This window comes from Venturia canescens, chromosome 6 (assembly GCF_019457755.1).
Source record: "Venturia canescens isolate UGA chromosome 6, ASM1945775v1, whole genome shotgun sequence".
NCBI classification, from domain to species: Eukaryota; Metazoa; Arthropoda; class Insecta; order Hymenoptera; family Ichneumonidae; genus Venturia; species Venturia canescens.
The window spans coordinates 1977988-1998198 of NC_057426.1; the positions used below are offsets into that span (position 1 = coordinate 1977988).

Genomic DNA, 20211 nt, shown 5'->3' on the forward strand with positions numbered 1-20211 from the left:
GTGATAATACGCAAAATACACTTTCGTACGATGTAAGCGGCGGGGGTGAGAGACTGCGCGGGACTGTATCGAGAAAGGTCGGAGCCGGCCGGTGTCTCCGATCGAACTGCGAGGATAGCACGACAGTGGCGCCGCCGTTTGAGCTGCGGTTTCGAGCCGCCAAACTCACCTTCTCCCCCTCTTCTTCCCTTAGTCTCAAGCAGCCCCGCTGCCGTTTCAAGGGTCCATCTGACTTACCATTCCTACTGACTAGATTCTTTTTATCCACTGTTCTCTATTCCAAACTTTTTAGCTCTCTGCCGCTCGCTTTTATTCATGCATATGTGACAATCAACAACATCGCCGAAAATGTCGAAAGAATTATCTAAATTTTGTACCACTACTCAATATACATATATATACAGAGGCTCAACAAATTGAACCCCTTTGCCTTCTCCCTCTCTCTTTAGGCTCTTTAGCGAGAGACACGACCGCTGATGCCTACTCGCGCATACCTGCGCGTCATGACGCCATTTTCACGCCTCCCCCGCGTCGTTTCGCTCATCGACCGCTTTATTATTATATTTTTTTTTTCACTACACTTCTCTCCCCGTGCTATTCTTCACCAACCCCATGAGAAACATGCGGGATTGAGAATGGGCCACGAGAGTTACGTGGCGCGTGCCAATCGAGGAACAGCTTTTTTCTTCCTCTTTTAACCCTCAAATGTCAACGCTCTTATTTTTCTTGCTTTTGCCGAGATATATTGGTGATTCGGATAATGGAAGCTTTGTGTGTCATCATTGAATCAGAAATTTCTGCAACAAACGAATCCCTCGTTATTGTTATTACGTCACGGGTTTTTTATCAAAATTGCAAATCGACAGACGCGGTAGCGTCTCCACGCCAAGTTTATATTCTCTACGACGAAATATTTATATAATTTTATTGTCGAGAGACGTTGGAGCATCGCGTCACAACTCTAATTAATTAAAAGGACGTTATTTTCTTCCTCACCCTCTGTGCTTCACCGCTCGCTTTGGACGCGACGATACTTTCTAATAATAATCATAATTTTATGACCCTTCGATCGCGGCGTCGTGACGTGCTAATGGATTTCAGCTGCAAGGACAAACATTTCAATACACAATAATTTCTCGTTGTACAAGCTTTTTATTTTACATTTTTCATCAATTTCACTCTTTTCCTTTGTTTAATACTGCAACTTGATGAAAAATATAAATTTTTATCCGTATCATTTGTTATATATTGAATGATAAATAAATTTTCACGTGCGGTTATATTGTTTTATCGTCGGAACGAATACGCACACGCCGGAAATACATTCGTTGTCGTTACCACACAACGCGTTACATTCTATGCGTAAAATCCTCGATTTTTATTCACGCTCGATGAAAACATTGGTTCGTACTAAAAAATTAAAAAGTTTCAGTCAGCTTTTGGAAAGCCAAAATGGCAGGCACTAAATTCGTTGAATTCGTTCGTAGAAAAACGAATAATCTCGTAATGATTTTTGACTGAACATTTTTCAGAGATTCTCTGATTGTTTAACAATAATTGTCGCGGAAACGCGACAAAATGAACGGGTAAAGCTCTGAGCAATTTGCACGTGACGCATTAACAAAATGTACACGGTAAAAAGGCGAGTATGAGACAAAATTATGTCTGTAAATATATATTTGCGCAAATGTGGGGCATTTCTAGGAAGCGAGATGTTTTTGACTTTGACCTTTTCGTTCGAGTGGATTTAGAATTTCAACATCATGAGTCGGAAATGTTATTTTCCTTTCGTTCAGCATTTGCCCTTCGAGAGGAGAAACGAAGGCGAGCAGTTTCGAAAACTGGCCAAAGTAATCTCGAACTAAAAAAATGCGTTTCCGATGCTATCGACTTTTCAGCTCGAGCGAGTTGGTTAAATAATTGGATGAAAAAGGATGGGGTATAAAATTAAAAAAAATGAGATTCGGGCGAATGGAACATAAAATTCTGGAGCGATTAATTATTCCACGATTCCACTCACTAGTATGGTATGCATTTTTCTATACACGCTACTTTCATTTCGAGGATCTCAATTGATAATTTAAATGAGTTTTAAAAAAGGAAGGGAGAATGAGTGGAGAGACGAAATTTTCGATAGCACCCGATATTCTATGGTACGTTTTATCGTTTCAACGATTATTCTCGCGCGTTAGTTTTCCTCAGCTTATTTTCATAACGGCGTAACGCAAGCGTCGTTTTATCTACAAATTCTCGTAATCTCTTTCCTTTCAATTTGAGATTCTTCTTTGCGGTCCGGTGAGTAGTGAAAGATAATTCTATCTCGATACTGGGATCCTTAATAATTGGCGATTTTGTCTGTGAAACTGCTCCAGGTGTCCTCGATCGGGGCTAACACCGTTATTACGACAAGCACAGCAGCGAAAAGCACGATCACGAAGGCGTATATTCCAAAGATCACTTGCCTCAGACCCGAGTGCTACGTAAACGAATAAAAAGTTGTGGTGAACAAAAAAACGCTTGTCGGGGATGAAATATTCTCATACCAACTCGAAATCGCAAATTATACTTACCGGAGCGTCTCGTCTCGCGTCCGGATGACCCATGGAAGATCGAGTGTGCATATCCTTCATGGGGAAAGCGTTGATTCTTAAATTATCCTGTCTGTCGGATGCGCATCCGGCGAACTGAACAAGGAAATCGAATCAGTGATCAAATTATATCTCGAACCAGAAATCCGTTAATTACGCGATAGCGACGTAAATATTGAAAAACCGGGGTCGCATGTGACGAAATAATATTTGTTATTTACCGTGAGTATAAGATGACTGAGAACGTGGAAAACAACGTAGGCAACGAGAATCCAGTCGAACCACTCGGGCAAGTTGGCCTTGGTCATTCTTACAGCGAAGAAAATAGCGACGACTGGAAAAAATAATCATTAAATTCGTATCGTCGATTATTGATAGCACTGACTTATGGATTGGGTCGGGATTGTGCTCGAATCATCGTTTCAATTAATAGAAATACTCCGGTTATGACATTTTCGTGAGTGCGGTTGTTCGTTACATGAAAATGGAAACTTTGATGGCCATTCGATGAATAAATGATGATCGAGCATGAGATGAGAGGGGAGAATCTTACCGGCACAGATATGCGCTGCATTTCCAACGAACCAGTGGAACCAGTTGAAGAGGGATCTCTTGGGAGCACCGGGATGAGGCCTCATCGCAGCCATAAATGGCTGAATGAAGCAAAGAAGCGTCGTCGCGACGCCGAGCGACGCGTGAATCGTTTCCGTACTCCATTCACCAATCTCAACGAATATCAAGACAAACGATGCTAGCGTCATCGACCAAGTCGCTAGCATGAAAAATCTGTGCCACTGCGTTTCGTGCAAATAATTGTATGAAAATCTGAGTACTGACGCGATACGAGTTTTTTTTTTTTTTTAGCGAATAGAAATAATATTCGAGCGATCGGGACGTGGAATTAATCATTACTTCCAATCGCATTCGTGCTGAAGAATTATTTATATTTAGTTATAACTCACAGTGAACCATTGATCCTTGCCACAAATGGGAGAATTCACCCAGGTCTGTTTATAATATCGGGCGAGAAGAATCCCGATGGATGCTGTGCCAATCCAAGAAGCGAGCATCAAACCACCGTGAATTCGAATGTAGAGATCGCTCGCCGCCTTCAATTCTCCAACGTCCGAGAGCATCTTGGCTTGGGCCGATGCCGTTTTTATGATGTCGTGATACCCGATTCCTTGAGCTGTCGTAATTTATACATTCGTCCATTAAAATTCCATTAGACCGAGCTTTTATGTGGATTTTGTCATTAATTTCAATTCCCCCCCTTCTAACGCGACAAGTTTCTTGTGTGCAACTGACAAATCCAAAATATCGATTGACAAGATTTCAGTTTCCCATTTTTGTCGTCAATTCGCAGTAATTTTATTGCGGGACCATGATTCGGAGGCTCGTACTTCACCTTTGAGCTGCGATCCAGCGCCCAACAATAAATTGTACGGCTCTCTCGAGAGATCGTACAAACGACCTTGGACTCGGGTCTCTCTGTTTCTAACAAATTTACACCTTATTACGTCATCGCGGATTGAACTCTCGAGCATTCTGACCGCCCCGTCAGGCTACGAGGAAAATAACAAGAATTAATCAATCGTTTTTCAAGTTGGAGTACAAATAAAAAGAATTGCAACAACTGAGAAACGATAAGAAAAAATCCAAACATTGCACAAACCTGATTTTTTATTGAAAATACTCAAAAAAAACTCGTGGGCGAAATGGAAAATTTAATATCTCAAGAACTATTGTAAATCAATCGAAAACCTCTCCAGGAATCGTCTCAAGAAGGTCGAACGACAGGTTGATGCAAAATTCGGCTCGTTTGCCAGTTCATGCGTTGTCTCAATCGGCTAATGTGAAAAATTCATAAACATGATTTCATAACTCACGATTCCAATTCTCGTATTTCTCTTATCAATGTTTTCCGACATGTAGAGGCCAACTGTACCGCCCTCGTTCGTACACTCGACAACCTGATCGTCGCCCTGTTGAATAAAAAAAAATGAAAGTTCAAGGGTTAAGTGCTTCGGTGTGGAGAAAAAATCATTATTACACGACTTTTATCGTAATTCGCGGAGCCCCAAACGTTTGGTTTCATCGTGCTCGAGAGTACGAGCGGATTTGAAAATACATACGTGTAGGCATATACATTTTTTTATTTGTATTTTTGCAATATTCTACGAACGATGCGACGGTTAACAGGCCGAAGTTTCCGAGAAAGCGGCAGCACGGTCGGTGGCGTGAGCTCGCTGCAGAGAGGGGATAGCGTGCGTGTGCGTGCGCTTGAGGAGTCAGTTGAAGGGCGAAATGCCGAAACAAGAACGTCGCAACCTATTGTATGACCCCATGTTACTTTCTTCTTTAAAATAAAATTTCAATTATCACAAGTTTAAATAAAGATTAAATTATTTAAACCTATAGTTCAGAAGTGGGATAGGGTGATAAAATGCAAAATTAGAAGTGTTTTATTACAGAACAAAACGTGAAAGTATCGAGAGTTCACCGCGTGTTATTCGCGTCCGGTCGAGCTGAATTATTGTCGCGCTGTGTGCCGCGCATGTTTCTTTTGGATTTTGATCGATAATTACCGAGATCGTAGTCGTGTTCGATATAGAATAATTTCTGCTGTGTGCAAATTATTCGAAATCGCGATCGATACGGGTAATCGCTGTGTGCGAATCGTGACAAACTATTTTTTTTCTCTGCGAAATTTGCGTTTATCATTACGAAAATTTAACGTTTAAAGACGTTTAGCGAAGCTCGTGACTTTGAATCTCGAGAGAGATTTTCGATTTAGAAGGAAAGCGTCGCGCTGCTGTGTGCGAGAACATTTTGTTTGTTGCGGCGAGTGAGCGATCGCACCGGGCTGCGAGTGTACCGAGATGGCTGCTAAAGAGCCGGATGAATACACAGTTGCCGAACTGAAAGACATTCTTCGTGAAAATAATTTGTTGATCGGAGGCACGAAAGCCGAATTGATATTGCGTCTGACGGATTTCGACGCGGGAATATGGGAACGCCTGAACGAGGAGCGGGCGAGGTTGGTTAGCGAGATCGAGGAACACGACGAAGATCGCCGAGAAGTCATCGGAACAACTGCTCAAGTGCACGATGGAGGCCCGTCGACCGAGGACGAGTTGATTCGTCGAGAAAATGATTTGTTGCGACGAGAACGAGCATTACTTCAGCGAGAGTTGGCTATTGCAAGGTCGGGACGTACACCGAGCAATAACACGGAGGTAAGCGATAGTCGCACGGGACGAAGCTCGATGTCAACAAACGACAGCGTAAGAGCTGTTCGGGATCTTTTGAGTGAATTTGACGGCAGCGAAGGTTCCTTTTGGAGATGGGAGCAACAATTATCCTTACTACGAGCGACGTATGAGTTGGACGATAATTCGTCACGAATTTTAATTAGTTCGAAGTTGAAAGGACGCGCTCTTGAATGGTTCCATTCGAAGCCGAATCATCTCATATTACCCATCGAAGATTTGTTGAGAGAGATGAAAAAAATGTTTGACCATCGACAAACAAAATTAGTGCTTCGTAAAAAGTTCGAGCAACGACAATGGCAACCGAGCGAACAATTTGGTGATTATTATCACGATAAAGTGATCCTTGCGAATCGTGTGCCGATCGAGGAGGACGAGATAATCGATTACATTATCGACGGTATAAACGACGCAAATCTACAATCTCAAGCACGAATTATGCGATTTAAGACGCAGGGGGATTTGCTTGAAGCGTTCGAAAAGGTAACGCTGCAACCGAAGAAAGCGTTCGATCGAGAATCGAAGTGGAAAAAAGACGGGAAACCCGCGAAAGACGAGAAGGAGAGTTCGTCGTCGGAGAAGGAAAAGTCATCGTCGTCGAAAGAAACTTCGAAATCAGAGAACGAGAAATCAACGTCGCGGCGGAGAGCACTGAGGTGCTACAATTGCAACGAGTCTGGGCATCTTGCTCCCGACTGCCCGAAACCGAAGCGGACGAAGGGTTCTTGCTACAAATGCGGGTCAACGAGTCATCAAAGGAAGGATTGCCAAGAAGAAGAGACGAAGTCTGCGCCAGCGAATACAATGAATTTAGTCGAGCCCATAAGCGTCAGCGATCCGTACTACGTTCAGGTTAGCTTTTCGGTTGACGACGCAGAAGTCGGCAAGCGAATTCATTCTGTAAGCGCTGTAGTTGATCCTGGATCGCCGGTAAGTTTGATAAGAAGCGAATATGTTCCGATTAATTTGCGCGAACCTGTACCGCCGAACGGTAATAATTTTTGCGGCGTAAATAAGTCAGTCGTGAACGTGTTGGGTACATTTACAAGAATCGTGAAAGTCGAAGGTATCGATTTGGAAATTCGATTTTTAATAGTTCCGAAGGAGACAATGTCGTGTGTTGCGCTGCTCGGGCGTGATTTTTCAAAAAATCCGTTGATTAGAGTTGAACTAGACGAGAATATTAAAATCGCGAGAAGAAACGACTCTCCGGAAGAGATTGGTTTTCCCGCGCAGTTAATGATGGTTAATTATATCGAGTCACCGCATCTTGTTAGCGAGCAATTGAATATCGATCCAGAAATAGGATTCGAGGCATCGGAAAAATTAAAAAATTTGTACGAGTCCGAGTACATTGCGAGATGGGGTTCTGACGAGAAAGAGCCAGAACCGGAAATGGTAATTACTTTGAAAAATGAGCAACCAATTACTTTTCGACCGAGACGTTTGGCAGCTTCGGATGGGGAAAAGGTCAAAAGCATCCTCGACGATTTGTTGAAAGACGGTACGATTAGACCAAGCGCGTCGCCGTATGCTAGCCCGATCGTGCTCGTGCGAAAGAAAAACGACGAAATAAGACTTTGCGTTGATTATCGCGAATTAAACAAAATCACGGTAAAAGATAATTTTCCAGCGCCATTGATCGACGATCACCTTGACCGTTTAAAAGATAAAAAGTATTTTACTAGTCTTGATCTGAAGAATGGGTTTTATCACGTGAAGATGTCCGAGTGCTCAATAAAATATACTTCGTTCGTGACGCCGTTCGGACAATTTGAGTACCAGCGAATGCCCTTCGGGTTGACAAACGCACCACGCGTATTTCAACGGTTTGTTAACGGGGTTTTCAGAGAATTGATCCGTGAGAATAAAGTTTTGCTGTATCTTGACGATATTTTAATAGCCACCCAAAATCTCGACGAGCATTTAGAAATTCTTAAAGAGGTATTCGAGACGGCTAGGAAGCACCGATTGAAGTTTCGACTCGATAAATGTTTTTTCGCGCGGAAAGAAATAACGTACTTGGGGTATTTGATTAACGAGCACGGTATTCGTCCGAGTAAAGATAACGTCGATTCCGTATTGAACTATCCAGTTCCGCGAAACACAAAGGAGTTGCATCGATTCGTTAGTCTAGCGAGTTATTTCAGAAGATTTATACCGAATTTCTCAATAATTGCGAAACCTCTGTATGATCTTATAAAAAAAGATGTTGCGTTTAAATTCGGAGCGGAGGAACTCGGAGTTTTCGATAAACTGAAGCGAGCATTGTCTTCCGAGCCGATATTAGCGATTTTTTCACCGCATCTGGAAACTGAATTACATTGTGATGCGAGTGCGAACGGCTACGGAGCGATATTATTGCAAAGACAGAGTGACAAAGTATTTAGGCCGGTATTTTACTTTAGTAAGCGAACGACGCTGACGGAAGCGAAATACCACAGCTTTGAACTTGAGTGTCTCGCTGCAGTGTACGCGATCAAACGTTTCCACATCTACCTCGCTGGTATTAAATTTCGGATCGTCACCGATTGTGATAGTTTTCGTCTCACGTTGAGCAAAAAGACGATCAATCCACGAATTTCGCGTTGGGCCTTGTTCTTGGAAAATTACGATTACGAAATAGTTCATCGGCCTGGTTCGCGAATGGCGCACGTCGACGCGTTGTCACGCTGCCATAGTATTCTTGTCTTAGAGGCAAATTCATTCGAGCAGACGTTGTCAATTCAACAAGATCGCGATGACGAAATTAGGAAAATCCGCGATAGAGTCGAGAAAGCCGAAGATAAATTCTACGAAATTCGAGACGGTCTCGTGTACCGTAAAAGCAGAAACGAGAAACTATTGTTCTATGTACCATCGAGTATGGAAGACAATGTTATTCGAACGTGTCATGACGATATTGGTCACGTTGGCATTGACAAGGTAATCGATAGTATTACGAAAGTCTACTGGTTCCCGCAGCTCAGGGAGAAGGTGAAGGCGTATATTGCGAACTGTTTGCGTTGCATCGAATTTTCGCCCATGAGTGGCAAAGCGGAAGGTCTCTTGCATAGCATAGAGAAAGACAAAATGCCGTTTCAGACGATTCATGTGGATCATTTAGGTCCGTTGGAGAAAACCGGACGTGGTTACCGACACATTCTGTCGATTGTCGACGCTTTTACGAAGTTTATCAAAATGTATCCATGTAAATCTACGACGTCGGAAGAAACAATAAAACATTTGCGAAGTTATTTTCGGGCGTATAGTAACCCGAAGCGAATCATTAGCGATCGCGGAACCGCGTTTACGTCCGATCAATTCCGAGAATTTGTAAACGACAAATCCATCAAACATGTATTGGTAGCCGTTGCCACGCCACGCGCAAACGGACAGGTAGAGCGATTTAATCGTGTGATTACTCCTATGATTTCGAAACTTTGCGATAGTCCGAGCAAATGGGACCAAGTATTAGAAAAGGTTGAATTTGCGATCAACAATACCGTGTGTAGGTCGACTGGCGAGACACCAAGTAAGCTATTGTTCGGGGTTGACCAAGTTCACGAGATTAATGACAATCTTCGATCGATTTTGGAGTCGTATTCGAATAACGAGCGTGATCTTGCCTCGATGCGAGAAGCAGCTTCTATGAAAATTTGTAAAAGTCAGGAGGCAAACGAGCGTTATTATAATCAACGACACAAAAAAGCGACTTCTTATAGCGAAGGTGACTATGTCATGATCCGAAATGTTGATACTACCGCCGGTAGTAACAAAAAGCTTATTCCGAAATTTAAAGGCCCATACATCGTAAAGAAAGTACTGGATTCCGATCGTTGCGTTGTTACCGACATCGAAGGGTTCGAACTCACCCAGTTGCCGTATACTGGAGTGATAGCCACCGATCAGATGAAACCGTACATCCAACAGTAATGTATGTATGCGTCAGAAAGCGAATTAGTATAAGCAAAACGTTCCTGACTATGTATTCTTTTCCATTTTTAATTTCCTTTGTTTGTCCGAGCCGTACAACAGTCAGGATAGCCGACTGTAGGCATATACATTTTTTTATTTGTATTTTTGCAATATTCTACGAACGATGCGACGGTTAACAGGCCGAAGTTTCCGAGAAAGCGGCAGCACGGTCGGTGGCGTGAGCTCGCTGCAGAGAGGGGATAGCGTGCGTGTGCGTGCGCTTGAGGAGTCAGTTGAAGGGCGAAATGCCGAAACAAGAACGTCGCAACCTATTGTATGACCCCATGTTACTTTCTTCTTTAAAATAAAATTTCAATTATCACAAGTTTAAATAAAGATTAAATTATTTAAACCTATATACGATTCATAAATCTGGCACGAAAAATAAGTGAATTTGGGGCAAAGTGAAGGAAAAGGAGGACGAAAAAAAAACGGGAAATCGACTGACCATTTTGCTGTCGTTGGAAAGCCCGACGCCGACCCATTTTCCCTGTTGGGTCATAAGCTCAAAAATATATTCTTCGCCGCGAACAAGGACGGAAACGACGGCGATGCAGTCCTTGCTCCTCAAGCAGCCCGGGCTGGAACCCAAACAATTTTTTGTTTCCCCGCAGCCATCGTAGAACACGTCGTCCTTGGAATCCTCCTGGCAATCCAAAGAAAAGACGGAAAAATTATTTATTTTCCGAATAGTCGAGTAAAAATCATTTTTCGGTGAAATTTCCGAACGGCTTTATCGAATGGCGTTAATAAATAATTTGCGCTTTGTCAATTCTCGTTGACAAACGATACGAAGACTGATTTTTTAACAAAAACATCACAAAAATAATTGGGAAAAAATGGAAACGCGATATTTTCCTCGTTTTCAAATACTGCCTTTTCTCAGGAAAATGTTAATAATTTTTTTGAAGAGTCTCGAGGAGCCTCACAGAGTTGAACGCGTAAAGAAGCAACAAAAATTCACCGCTACTGGTCGTTGTCCGATACGTTCTTGGTCGAAATAAGAGGGGGTCGCTGGATTGGACACGGAGAATCCATTACCGCCAGGAAGCGGGGTCGTGGACATGACTTCGATGGATCCTCGGAGAACCGTTATTCTTGGGGATTCAATGCCGACCCAATAAGTTTCGTAATCTTGCAGAAAAGTTGAGCTGGAGGGTGACAAATAAAAATAATGTTAGAAGAGATCAATAAATGAAGGATTGCGAGGGAGCTCTCGATGGACGCACGGTTATTGATCGAAATAATAACAAATAAAATCATTGGAAATTCGAGTAAAAAGATTGAAAATCGTGTAATTTTTATTTCCGTGTATTTATCGGTCTCGAAAATTGAATGGGAGGCATAAATATCGTGCTTCATTCACGAGTTTCGATTTTATTGACACTTGATACTTGCTTGAATATGATGGTGCCTTCGTACTCGTTCGGAGCTTCCCACTCGAACTCGAGATTCTGCTTTTTCTGCTTGTCCGTATGAGTCACGGCATTCTATTAATTGCGCCATCGAGAAATGAGAATCAACATACTTTAGTCGATTGTTTATGAATTTTTCTTCGAACGGCGAATAATTATTCAGGCGTGCAACTACATTTTTGCACATTTTCAAACGTTCGAGGGCCATTGAAAATCGAACTTCGCGTTAGTTGTTTTACAGCATTTTTTTGACGAAAATTCGTTTTCTAATTTGCCCGTCAAAATGAACTTACGGAGCCAATATTTTCTAGAGATTTTATCAAAAGTTACAAAAATGTTGTATCTTCAATGTTTCTTTCATGAAAAAATTTGAATTCGAATCTTTGGAAACATTACCCGCAAGCCCGGCGTGCACTCCAGATACTGCGCGCCTTCCGGCAAGTTAGCGAACTCTCCGACGTATTCGCCAGTTTGTGTGTCCCTCGCGACGAGGATGAAACCCTCGTAAGGGAGACCTTGGGGGCTGCCAAGGGTCAACCGGATTCTGCCCTGACCGGCAGCCGCTAACACTTGATACGGCGGGTACGAGGCTTGTACCGAGCCACCGGGGTGTCGAGGAACCAAACTCGAGCATGCGCTACCTGGTGCGCCACTCGGGTAGCCGTTGGCCAAGTTTATCAACAAGAGCGCACAGCTCGTTACCAGCAGTGGCCTCATCTTCTCAACTTCTGACAGGTTCCCTGCAACATATTCCCGAGGAATGTACGTCAGACAAGTTTCTTTCGAGTTTACCAAGGAAAAATTACCTGTCTAAAAATCGTAGTCGTTAAATTAGGTTTCGCCTCATTTCCGGAATTCGTTAAATATTCTTCGCGGCGGGACGACAGTGTCGGATCGCGAGGAAATATCGATTCGTTCGAAACAGACCCGTAATCTAAATATTTTACTGTTTCGACGAATTCCTCGACATTCTTGTGTCGATAAAAAACAAAACAAATATTCCATCGGTCTCACGTGACAGTTTTATTTTGCACTTCTTCGGAGAACGATTCGAAAGAGTCATTATTGAAAAAAAAACGCATTTTTGTAATTGTATTTTCGAGGTGGATCGGCAAGTAGATTTTTTGGGGCTTTCTGCTTAAGGAATGTTACATTCAGAAATGTTCAAATTTACGTGTAATTTGAACGATGGCAAAGTTGAATTTGAATGCCCGGAGAATGTGCTCATTTCACACGGACTCCATGTTTCTATGGCTATATATATATAGATTGTCAACTCCTCACTGCTTGCCACTCCTCATTTTTTTCCACATACTCTGCACAACAATAACATATGCATACCCCGTGCGACCGAGCATTGTTTCAATGACACGTGTGACATCTCGAATAGCGGTGGACGAAAGTTGAAAAAAATGGCATTGACTCGCTAATTGTTAAACGAGAAAAAATTATGTGACACGAACAGTGGTCACGGCTGCATAAAAGGTACGAGCTATCGTCGAATCTGCCAATCATCGACACGGGTACTATTACGCATTCAGCGATATTTCAACATTCGTTGTGACACTCTCAACAATTATTTTCATTATTCCGTCGATGTATAATCGATCGTTACGTTCTGTCTTTTGCCTCTTTTGCTCGCGTCGTTAAAAATTTTTCCGAACCAAGTGAAAAAAATCGTGAGAATCGAGTCGTTTTATCTCATTTCCGTGCTATTACGGCAGGGAATGAAGCGCAGTGAACGCAACGTGCGTGAAAATAATCTTTCTTTTTGCTCGTCCTCTCCCCTCGGAATTACGACAAGGCCAGCAGCGCCAAATGACTCAACGGATCAAATGGCCGAGTCAGCGATCGGTTTCTTGACGCGCGCTAAACTCATACATACTTAATCGCACCATACACATGCGTATTCATACATGTCGCGCCGCGCATTATTCTCGCAAGTGAGCCGCGTACAGACACTCTCTTTCTCTCGCTCTCTCAACTTGTTTAGGTGCCCACAACTATTCCAACTATGGAGGTCATAATTGACCTCGTATACCGGGGCCTTGGAAAACGTTTACATACCACCCGGCCTGCTGTGCTCACCGTTTCAACCTACCGCCATGGATTTCGGTCACTTCGAATCGATCACATTTGCCACTACATAATTTTTCAGTCTAGGAAAAATACTTTTGAAAATGATCGTTTCCAATTGTTTATTTGTTGATGACGATAAACGACAACAGACCCGAAATTGTGCTAATTTACGTTCGCTTGCAATTATACGATATGGAATTCATACGAAGAGTTCCATTGAAAATGGCTCAGCTCTGCGTAATGGGCAACGCATGCGATGAGTGATGATTCGGAGAGCAAAAACACACGGGGAATCCCCACTGTGCTTTGCCGATTACCTCGCACGACAACGCTTCGTGGGTCCATGACGAATAAAGCTCAAAACTTGTATTTTTAAAAAATAAAAACTTCGAACCATTGATTCGAAACTGAGCCACGCGTATCGGATTTTTATTTCCTGATAAACGAACTTGGAACTCACCAACGTTTTCTACCGTGGCAGACGACGAGCTCAAAAAAACAAACAAACACACAAGAATTCGCAAAAACGTTTATTGTACTCGGCTCCTATAAGAAAATTCCCGCGAAGCGTTCCCAGATTTAACGAGATTTCAGCGAATCGTAATTACAACATTCCGACGTGAAATATACTAACTTGACTCTCGAAGAAAACAAAAACTTGGAAAAGAAAACCACTGTGTATTCGAAAAATTGTCGAGGCACTCGCGGAAAGGACCAATCAAAATGGCGCGTTTTCTTCACACTTGAATTTATACGTGACGAGGAAACTAAAAGTAACGTTACTGGCGATAATTACAGAGCCTACGAAGAGTAAGAGAACTTTCACAAATTGGTCTCTTTGAAACCGACACAACACAACGCGGCCATTGATCGATGTTTCTCATATACACATTTTTCCAGTATTTCGTTATATATACATATATATATATATATACACAATATAGAGGAACGTATCGTAGGCGAGATACTCGCACGACAAGTGAACGCCACGCACCGTACTCGGTTGCAGGAAAACAACAAGGATTTCGAGAACCACACCTTGACAGAGGAAGACTGTACTCTGAAATACCGGGGAAAACACGAAACACGCCACGCTCCGTCAAGAGTTGAAAGGCATTCTTTCCCTCTCTTTTCCCCTTTTCGCATTCGTGTGCGTCCCATAATACAATCTCAGCATGTCAATGATACAAAGATGCCTTTCTCGGTATCTCACATATCCGTACCAGCATATAAATGTTTGTACACACGCGTTTATATATAAATATCGAAGCTACAGGTGATTCTGGCTTCCTATTACTTACACATGCGCAAGCATCTTCCCCACTACTCTCCATAGGCCGCCGAATCAAGGCCCCTTTGATTTTCCCTGAGGCCTCGGACACGCAGTCGAGCCCGCCACCTCTCCGCATTTCGGACCGCTGCTCAAAACAAAAGTACGACAAATGACCGCACTCGCGTGGCGCCACTTCTCCGGGAACGCGGAACGGGGTATAGCGGTTGTCATGGCCGCCCTAAATTCGATAATCCATTTTTTTCTTAAATTTACAGATAATTACTCGGAGATAAAAAAAAACAATTTGCGTTGTTCGTAAGGTTACAAATTACTGAATAAACACCCGGAAATGAAACATTTCCTTCGCCGTATTCAAGGAAAATGATTATGATCACAAATATAAGGATATTCTGTGTTAAATAAAGAAAAAAATAGGTGGTAATTCGAGCAAATTCTGTCTACCCGAAATTGGATCAATGATTTCTCTGTTGAAATTTTTTTTTATAGATATCGTTGAGCATTTTTGTAGTGGCCATTTATTTTGTTCCCCGTTTATTAACCTCCTTATTTCATCTTATTCTTGCCGAATTATAATCATATTTCTCGAAAACTTTTACAAGACCTACTCATTATGCATGCAATTATTTTGAGCCCTGTAAGTAAAATATACAGAATGTTATTGTAGGAGGTATCGGAGATTTTTCGTTGCCTCTTTTTATCACGTATATGTGTCAAGTAACGGAAGTAGATATGCAAGGTGGAGCGGGTCGGGGAACCTAAGATTCCATGCTCGGACCTGTTGTGGTTTGCGCCAGCAGGACGAACGATCGTCCGCTGTCATCATTCTGTGCCAAGGCGAGAAACTCGGAGGCTCGTGTTTATACCGCAGGGAACCGCAGGTTGGGAGTAGCCGCGAGGCCATCGGCCCCGCAACAACGTTTATGTATACCTGCGTGTTCCGACTTCGGGTTTTCGTTTACCGGTCGTTTAAGTCACCATGTTTTTAGTCAACTTTCGAATCTTCATGTTCTCTGTCAATGTTTTCCACTGAATATTTTAGGCTGTTTAAAAATTATCATTTCGCGCATATTTTTTGAGCAACAGCTTTTTGCAACTGCAGTGATGACTGTAGATAAAGTTGATATCGTTGTGATCAGGCACTGCACGAGAGTGACGAGGGCGGGCACGTGAACGAATAAATAATCGACTGGGGCAAACGGAACTCCATTTGATCTTTGATAAGTAAAAAAATCATCTGTAATACTTACATTCGTCCGTGTTATGTTCGTCTTCACGAGTGACGGAAGATGGCGCGAGTATCGTCGCCCACCGAGCGCGGGACTTCAAATGAATTTGTACGAGCAAGCTTTTTTTGTGGTCAATAAACAGGGATGTCCATTTTTCAGTGTTGGCTCTTTTATCCTTCATTACCAATTCGGGAGAACTAGAAAATCAGTTAAGGACAAAAGTGTCTGCTTTCAAGTAAAAACGAGAACACCAAAATATTTCTTTAAATAAGAAAATAATTCCAAACCGTCTTTTATTGTTTGCCAGTCGAAACGTCGTCTGCCCAAAATAATAATAAAGTCAAAAAAGCAACTGTGGGATTTTTCGATTCCGATGACGAGGATCGTGCTGGAAGTTGGAATGATAAATGACAAAATGCACTTCTTTTTTTATAAGTATGTATGTGCGTATATATACATATGAATATACACACATAAATATAAATAAATGATTCAGTTGACAAAAAAAAAGAAACAATTTTATTCTGTCTGCGTACCTATAGGAACAACAAGATACTGTGCATAAAATGAATAATTTCTTTCTAGTGGCTTTCTGTTTTCTAATTTTCTGTTTTCAAACTCCTTTTCGGCAAAAGGGCAGAGGGGGGGGGGGGGAGAAGTAAGTGTGTCGCAACGGAAAGCACGCGCATTCCGATTTGTCATTTATGCAATTTTGGTGAAATATCTTTATACATGTTTTTATCGTAATTTTTCTCAAAGGTATTTGATACATCAACGATTTATGAGGGATGGTGATAACTTTTTTGCTCGCATTCGCAACTACCGTTTGGTGTGTGTGTGTGTGTGTGTGTGTGTGTGAGAGTGATTCTTGTTCGTTATTTTCCTGTTTTACTGTAAAAGAATATCGATTTGTACAGCTGATTCGTTAGCGATCATTAATTATTGAGTCTCCTGAGGTATCGTTGTTTCTATTGGTCTATTATCGGAACCGTGGCCGTAAGTACAAAGCTTTCGTGACGTTTGAAATGAAAGTAATAATTAGAAAGAAGCTGTGTAGTGTTTCTAAATTTTTTACAAATGTATTCATTACGGTAATACTGTGTTTTTTTTTTTTTTTTTTTTTTTTTCAAAGAACGAAAGCTTTGTTCGCACGACCACAGCAGCAATGTTTTAGTGTCATCCTGTAACAAAAAATATAAATATCCGGTATATGCACATGTTCTTTATCTTCCTCGATCATCATTCTCGTTCCACGTGCGCACGGAGCTCTGAATAATGTGCTAATTACTCTATAATGAGAGTCCTCCGGCTTTTATAACCTCAAAATTTTGTGAAGTACGAACGTCGAATGATTCCTGCTGTCTTTTTTCAATTTTTTCTTTCTTTTTCATACGAATTGGTACGAAGGTTATTCCTTCACAATATAATGTGTTCGGATCATCGTCTGTTTTCGATTGGCCCTAGTTTTATTCACAGTTAGAATAAAAAGATTCGATCATTATTCATATTATTTCATTCGCTAGACTTAAGTATTATAGATGACAGTCACAAAAATATTTCGTGGGAATATTCTTAATCCAAGTATTTCCATTTTGTGTTCATGTTTCATTGTGTAGACAAAGAAAACAAATGGAATAATCACGAATTGAATTTATTTTTTTTGACGTGTAGAAAATAATATCCATGGTAGCTTATTATCGATCAATCATTTGATAAATTCAACATAAAATCATTATTTTTGGCCTTGCTAGAAACCAAAAACGTTTCAAACGATATAAAAAAAAAATTATCAACCATTCGGGTCAGCTAATTTTGTATTCAAGATTGATTCGTTGGAAAAATAAGTCACGTTCTGTTCGTATGTCATATTTGAATACTTTGTCTTGTAATATTCTCGCATCCGCAATTCATGTTAATTTTAATAGCAGAGAATGCAATGTGTGTGTGTGTGTGTGTTTCCCCTGTTCACTGACATTATCTACACCCTGTACAGTGTGTCCATAATACAACTCCGTAACTTTTTATATTTAAAAAAAAACGAAATTTTCTTCAGCTCTTAAAGTTCTACAATTCTGAAATTTTTCTTACTTCGTTCAGATTGTTTTCTTGCTTTCGAAGACAGGCTAAGGTCAATCCACTGTACGCAGTAATTCATTTTTTTCACATGTAATATCAAGTCGATCTCACTATTCGTTCTGCAGTTCTCACCTGCTCTCTCTCTCTCTCTCTCTCTCTCTCCCTCTACATCTTGCACACGTACTCACTCGATCTCTCACACGTTCATTTTTTCGCAAAATAACGAATCATCTATAAAAATTTCATTCGCACTTAGAATATAATAGAGCTCTATATTACACAAGCAACACGTTTCTCCAATAAACGTAAACACATTTTATTTCATTTAGTTAATTCTTGCCAGTTTTCATGCTCGGGAAAAATCTAAGCATTTTTCGGATGAAAAGAAAGTAAATGTATACGGAAAAAAGGAGAAAGACGGTAAAAAATAATAAAAATCTGCAACTTTCGTGTACTTGCAGACTCGTCACATTGCTAAAATGTTTCCCTACTTAATAGCTATAAGGTTCTATACAATTCTTAATTCACATTTTCATATAATATATTTATTTGTAACTACATAATATATACTTCAGTCGCAAAAAAACGATCCCGGAATGTCAGATTTATTCTGGTTTTTTTGTATGGTTTTTTTTGCTCGTTTGTATTCCCATTCGCTGGCTATTCTCTCGAGAGCTCGGAGCGCCTGAATTCCCCGTAAAAAGCTCGACATGTTTGGTAAAAAAAGGAAGGCTCGTTTTTTTTTCGACACTGCGACGAGAATTTGCTGCAATAACAAACGATCTTTTATCCCCTTATCGAAACATTATTTTCGCATTCGAGTTTCTGTATCACGATTGTAGAATTCATAGTTTCATTCGTTTCATCGTCACTATTGTTCCGTTACGTCAGTTTGTTTTGTTTTGTTTTTTTTTCTTCATTTTTCGATCGTCTTCACACTCGGATTCATCAAAACTTCCGAGATTCGATCGAGTCACGCGGAATTTTCTCTTCTTTTCAACTTCTTGATATATTAAATTCATAAATATCTTAACAAGCGTACACTTTGAGTTTTTTCATCTCTTCTTCTTCTTCTTCTTTTTATCATCTATCAACAAACGATTTTGGAGCCTCAGTATATCACTTCGTACACGGTCGCTTTCTTGTCACCCGATCCTGTCACTATGTACTTGTCGTCGGTTGAAATGTCGCAACTCAAGACCGACGAGGATTCTTTCGACTGTAAATTAATGAAAATGAAAATAAGAGATTAGTAACAATTCCATAATATTCATAATTCGAAATGTTTATAAAACGTAGCGAATGAGAACTCCATTAAAAATATCAAACTTTATTTGCAGTGTGAAAATATACTGGGATCAAGAAAATTCATGGAATGAAAGGAAGCCGCATTTACCTGGAATATCGAGGCGCCATAAGGCGTGCGCCAAGCATTAAGAAGATTATCTTTGCCAGTGGAGACGAACCATTTTCCACAGGATGCGAATCTCAAAGATAAGACGCAGGATTCGTGAAGATGTAATTGATACTTGTCGGGTTTGGAGGCGTGTAAAACTTCGACGTTTGAATTTTCCATGCCAACGGCGAGCCATTCACCGGTCGGACAATAGCCGAGTGAGAATATTTGCGAAGTGAAGTCGTGCTGTTGGAGTTGTCTGCCTTCGCGAAGGTCCCACGATCTAACGGTATTGTCGAGTCCACCGGTCCACAATTTGGAGCCGTCGGCGGAGATGTCGATGCACGATGCGCCATCGGTGTGTCCCTGGAATTGTCTTACGAGCGTTTGATTCTGGAGATCCCAAACGGCGATGTTACCGTCGCTGCAACAGCTGAAGCAGACCTTCGAGTCGGGGGATATCGCGAGAGCGTAACATGCCGGCGCGGACGAGGTTAATTCGGCCTTGATCCTCGGCGTTGGACTCGCCAAATCCCATATACTCAAATTACTCGCTTCACCACCGACGATCAATGTTCTACCATCCGGCAAGAGCTTCACCGATCTTATATAATTATCCCGCTGTAGACAGTCCAATTGGGATACCGGTTTCGTACTGCCACCTCCGCCCTGACTAATGTCCCAAACTTTGACACAACCCTTACCACCGGTGTAAACGTATTTCGTTGGGTTTGAAATCGTCACTGCACACACTACTTCGCCGTGCGTCAGAGTATTTATTTGACGCGCGTGCCTCGGTATTCCTGGTCCTATTAACGCGTCCGGAGGAAATGGAACTGGCTGCATTTGGCCTTCGCTCGATACGTGAAAACTGTACGCTCTGTAACAATCAAAATTTCAACTGTTTC

General features: G+C 41.5%; 2 protein-coding genes and 1 long non-coding RNA gene across 15 annotated transcripts in view; 1 reads left to right on the forward strand and 2 right to left on the reverse strand.

Annotated features, from left to right (window-relative positions):
- Window positions 1–1132: 1132 nt before the first annotated feature.
- LOC122412831 (putative ferric-chelate reductase 1 homolog) lies at window positions 1133–14709 on the reverse strand. 8 transcript variants are annotated; one of them, XM_043422735.1, is made up of 13 exons: window positions 13946–13957; window positions 12574–12658; window positions 11629–11972; window positions 11216–11307; window positions 10782–10968; window positions 10266–10463; window positions 4478–4573; window positions 3997–4153; window positions 3551–3777; window positions 3142–3382; window positions 2810–2922; window positions 2571–2684; window positions 1133–2476 (listed from the first exon to the last, which is right to left on the reverse strand). In XM_043422735.1, exons 2-13 carry the CDS (start codon window positions 12611–12613, stop codon window positions 2336–2338), a joined length of 1950 nt encoding a protein of 649 aa, XP_043278670.1. In that variant the 5' UTR covers window positions 12614–12658; window positions 13946–13957; the 3' UTR covers window positions 1133–2335. The 8 variants fall into 8 exon arrangements, with proteins under 8 accessions (XP_043278670.1, XP_043278671.1, XP_043278675.1 ...); XM_043422736.1 differs by lacking the exons at window positions 12574–12658; window positions 13946–13957 and adding an exon at window positions 14613–14709; XM_043422740.1 differs by lacking the exons at window positions 12574–12658; window positions 13946–13957 and adding an exon at window positions 14306–14411.
- On the forward strand, window positions 1912–3822 carry LOC122412833 (uncharacterized). Its single transcript, XR_006261438.1, has 2 exons — window positions 1912–2027; window positions 2373–3822. It is a non-coding gene; the product is annotated as an uncharacterized lncRNA (long non-coding RNA).
- A 1618-nt stretch (window positions 14710–16327) lies between the features above and the next one.
- LOC122412171 (protein groucho-like) overlaps window positions 16328–20211 on the reverse strand; it is an 86714-nt gene continuing 82830 nt past the window's right edge. For all 6 annotated transcript variants that reach the window (XM_043421533.1, XM_043421532.1, XM_043421531.1 and 3 more), the window contains 2 exons: window positions 19304–20183; window positions 16328–19126 (listed from right to left, as the gene is read on the reverse strand). In XM_043421533.1, coding sequence (XP_043277468.1) covers window positions 19019–19126; window positions 19304–20183 — 988 coding nt within the window. In that variant the 3' untranslated portion in view covers window positions 16328–19018. The remainder of the gene's footprint in view (window positions 19127–19303; window positions 20184–20211) is intronic.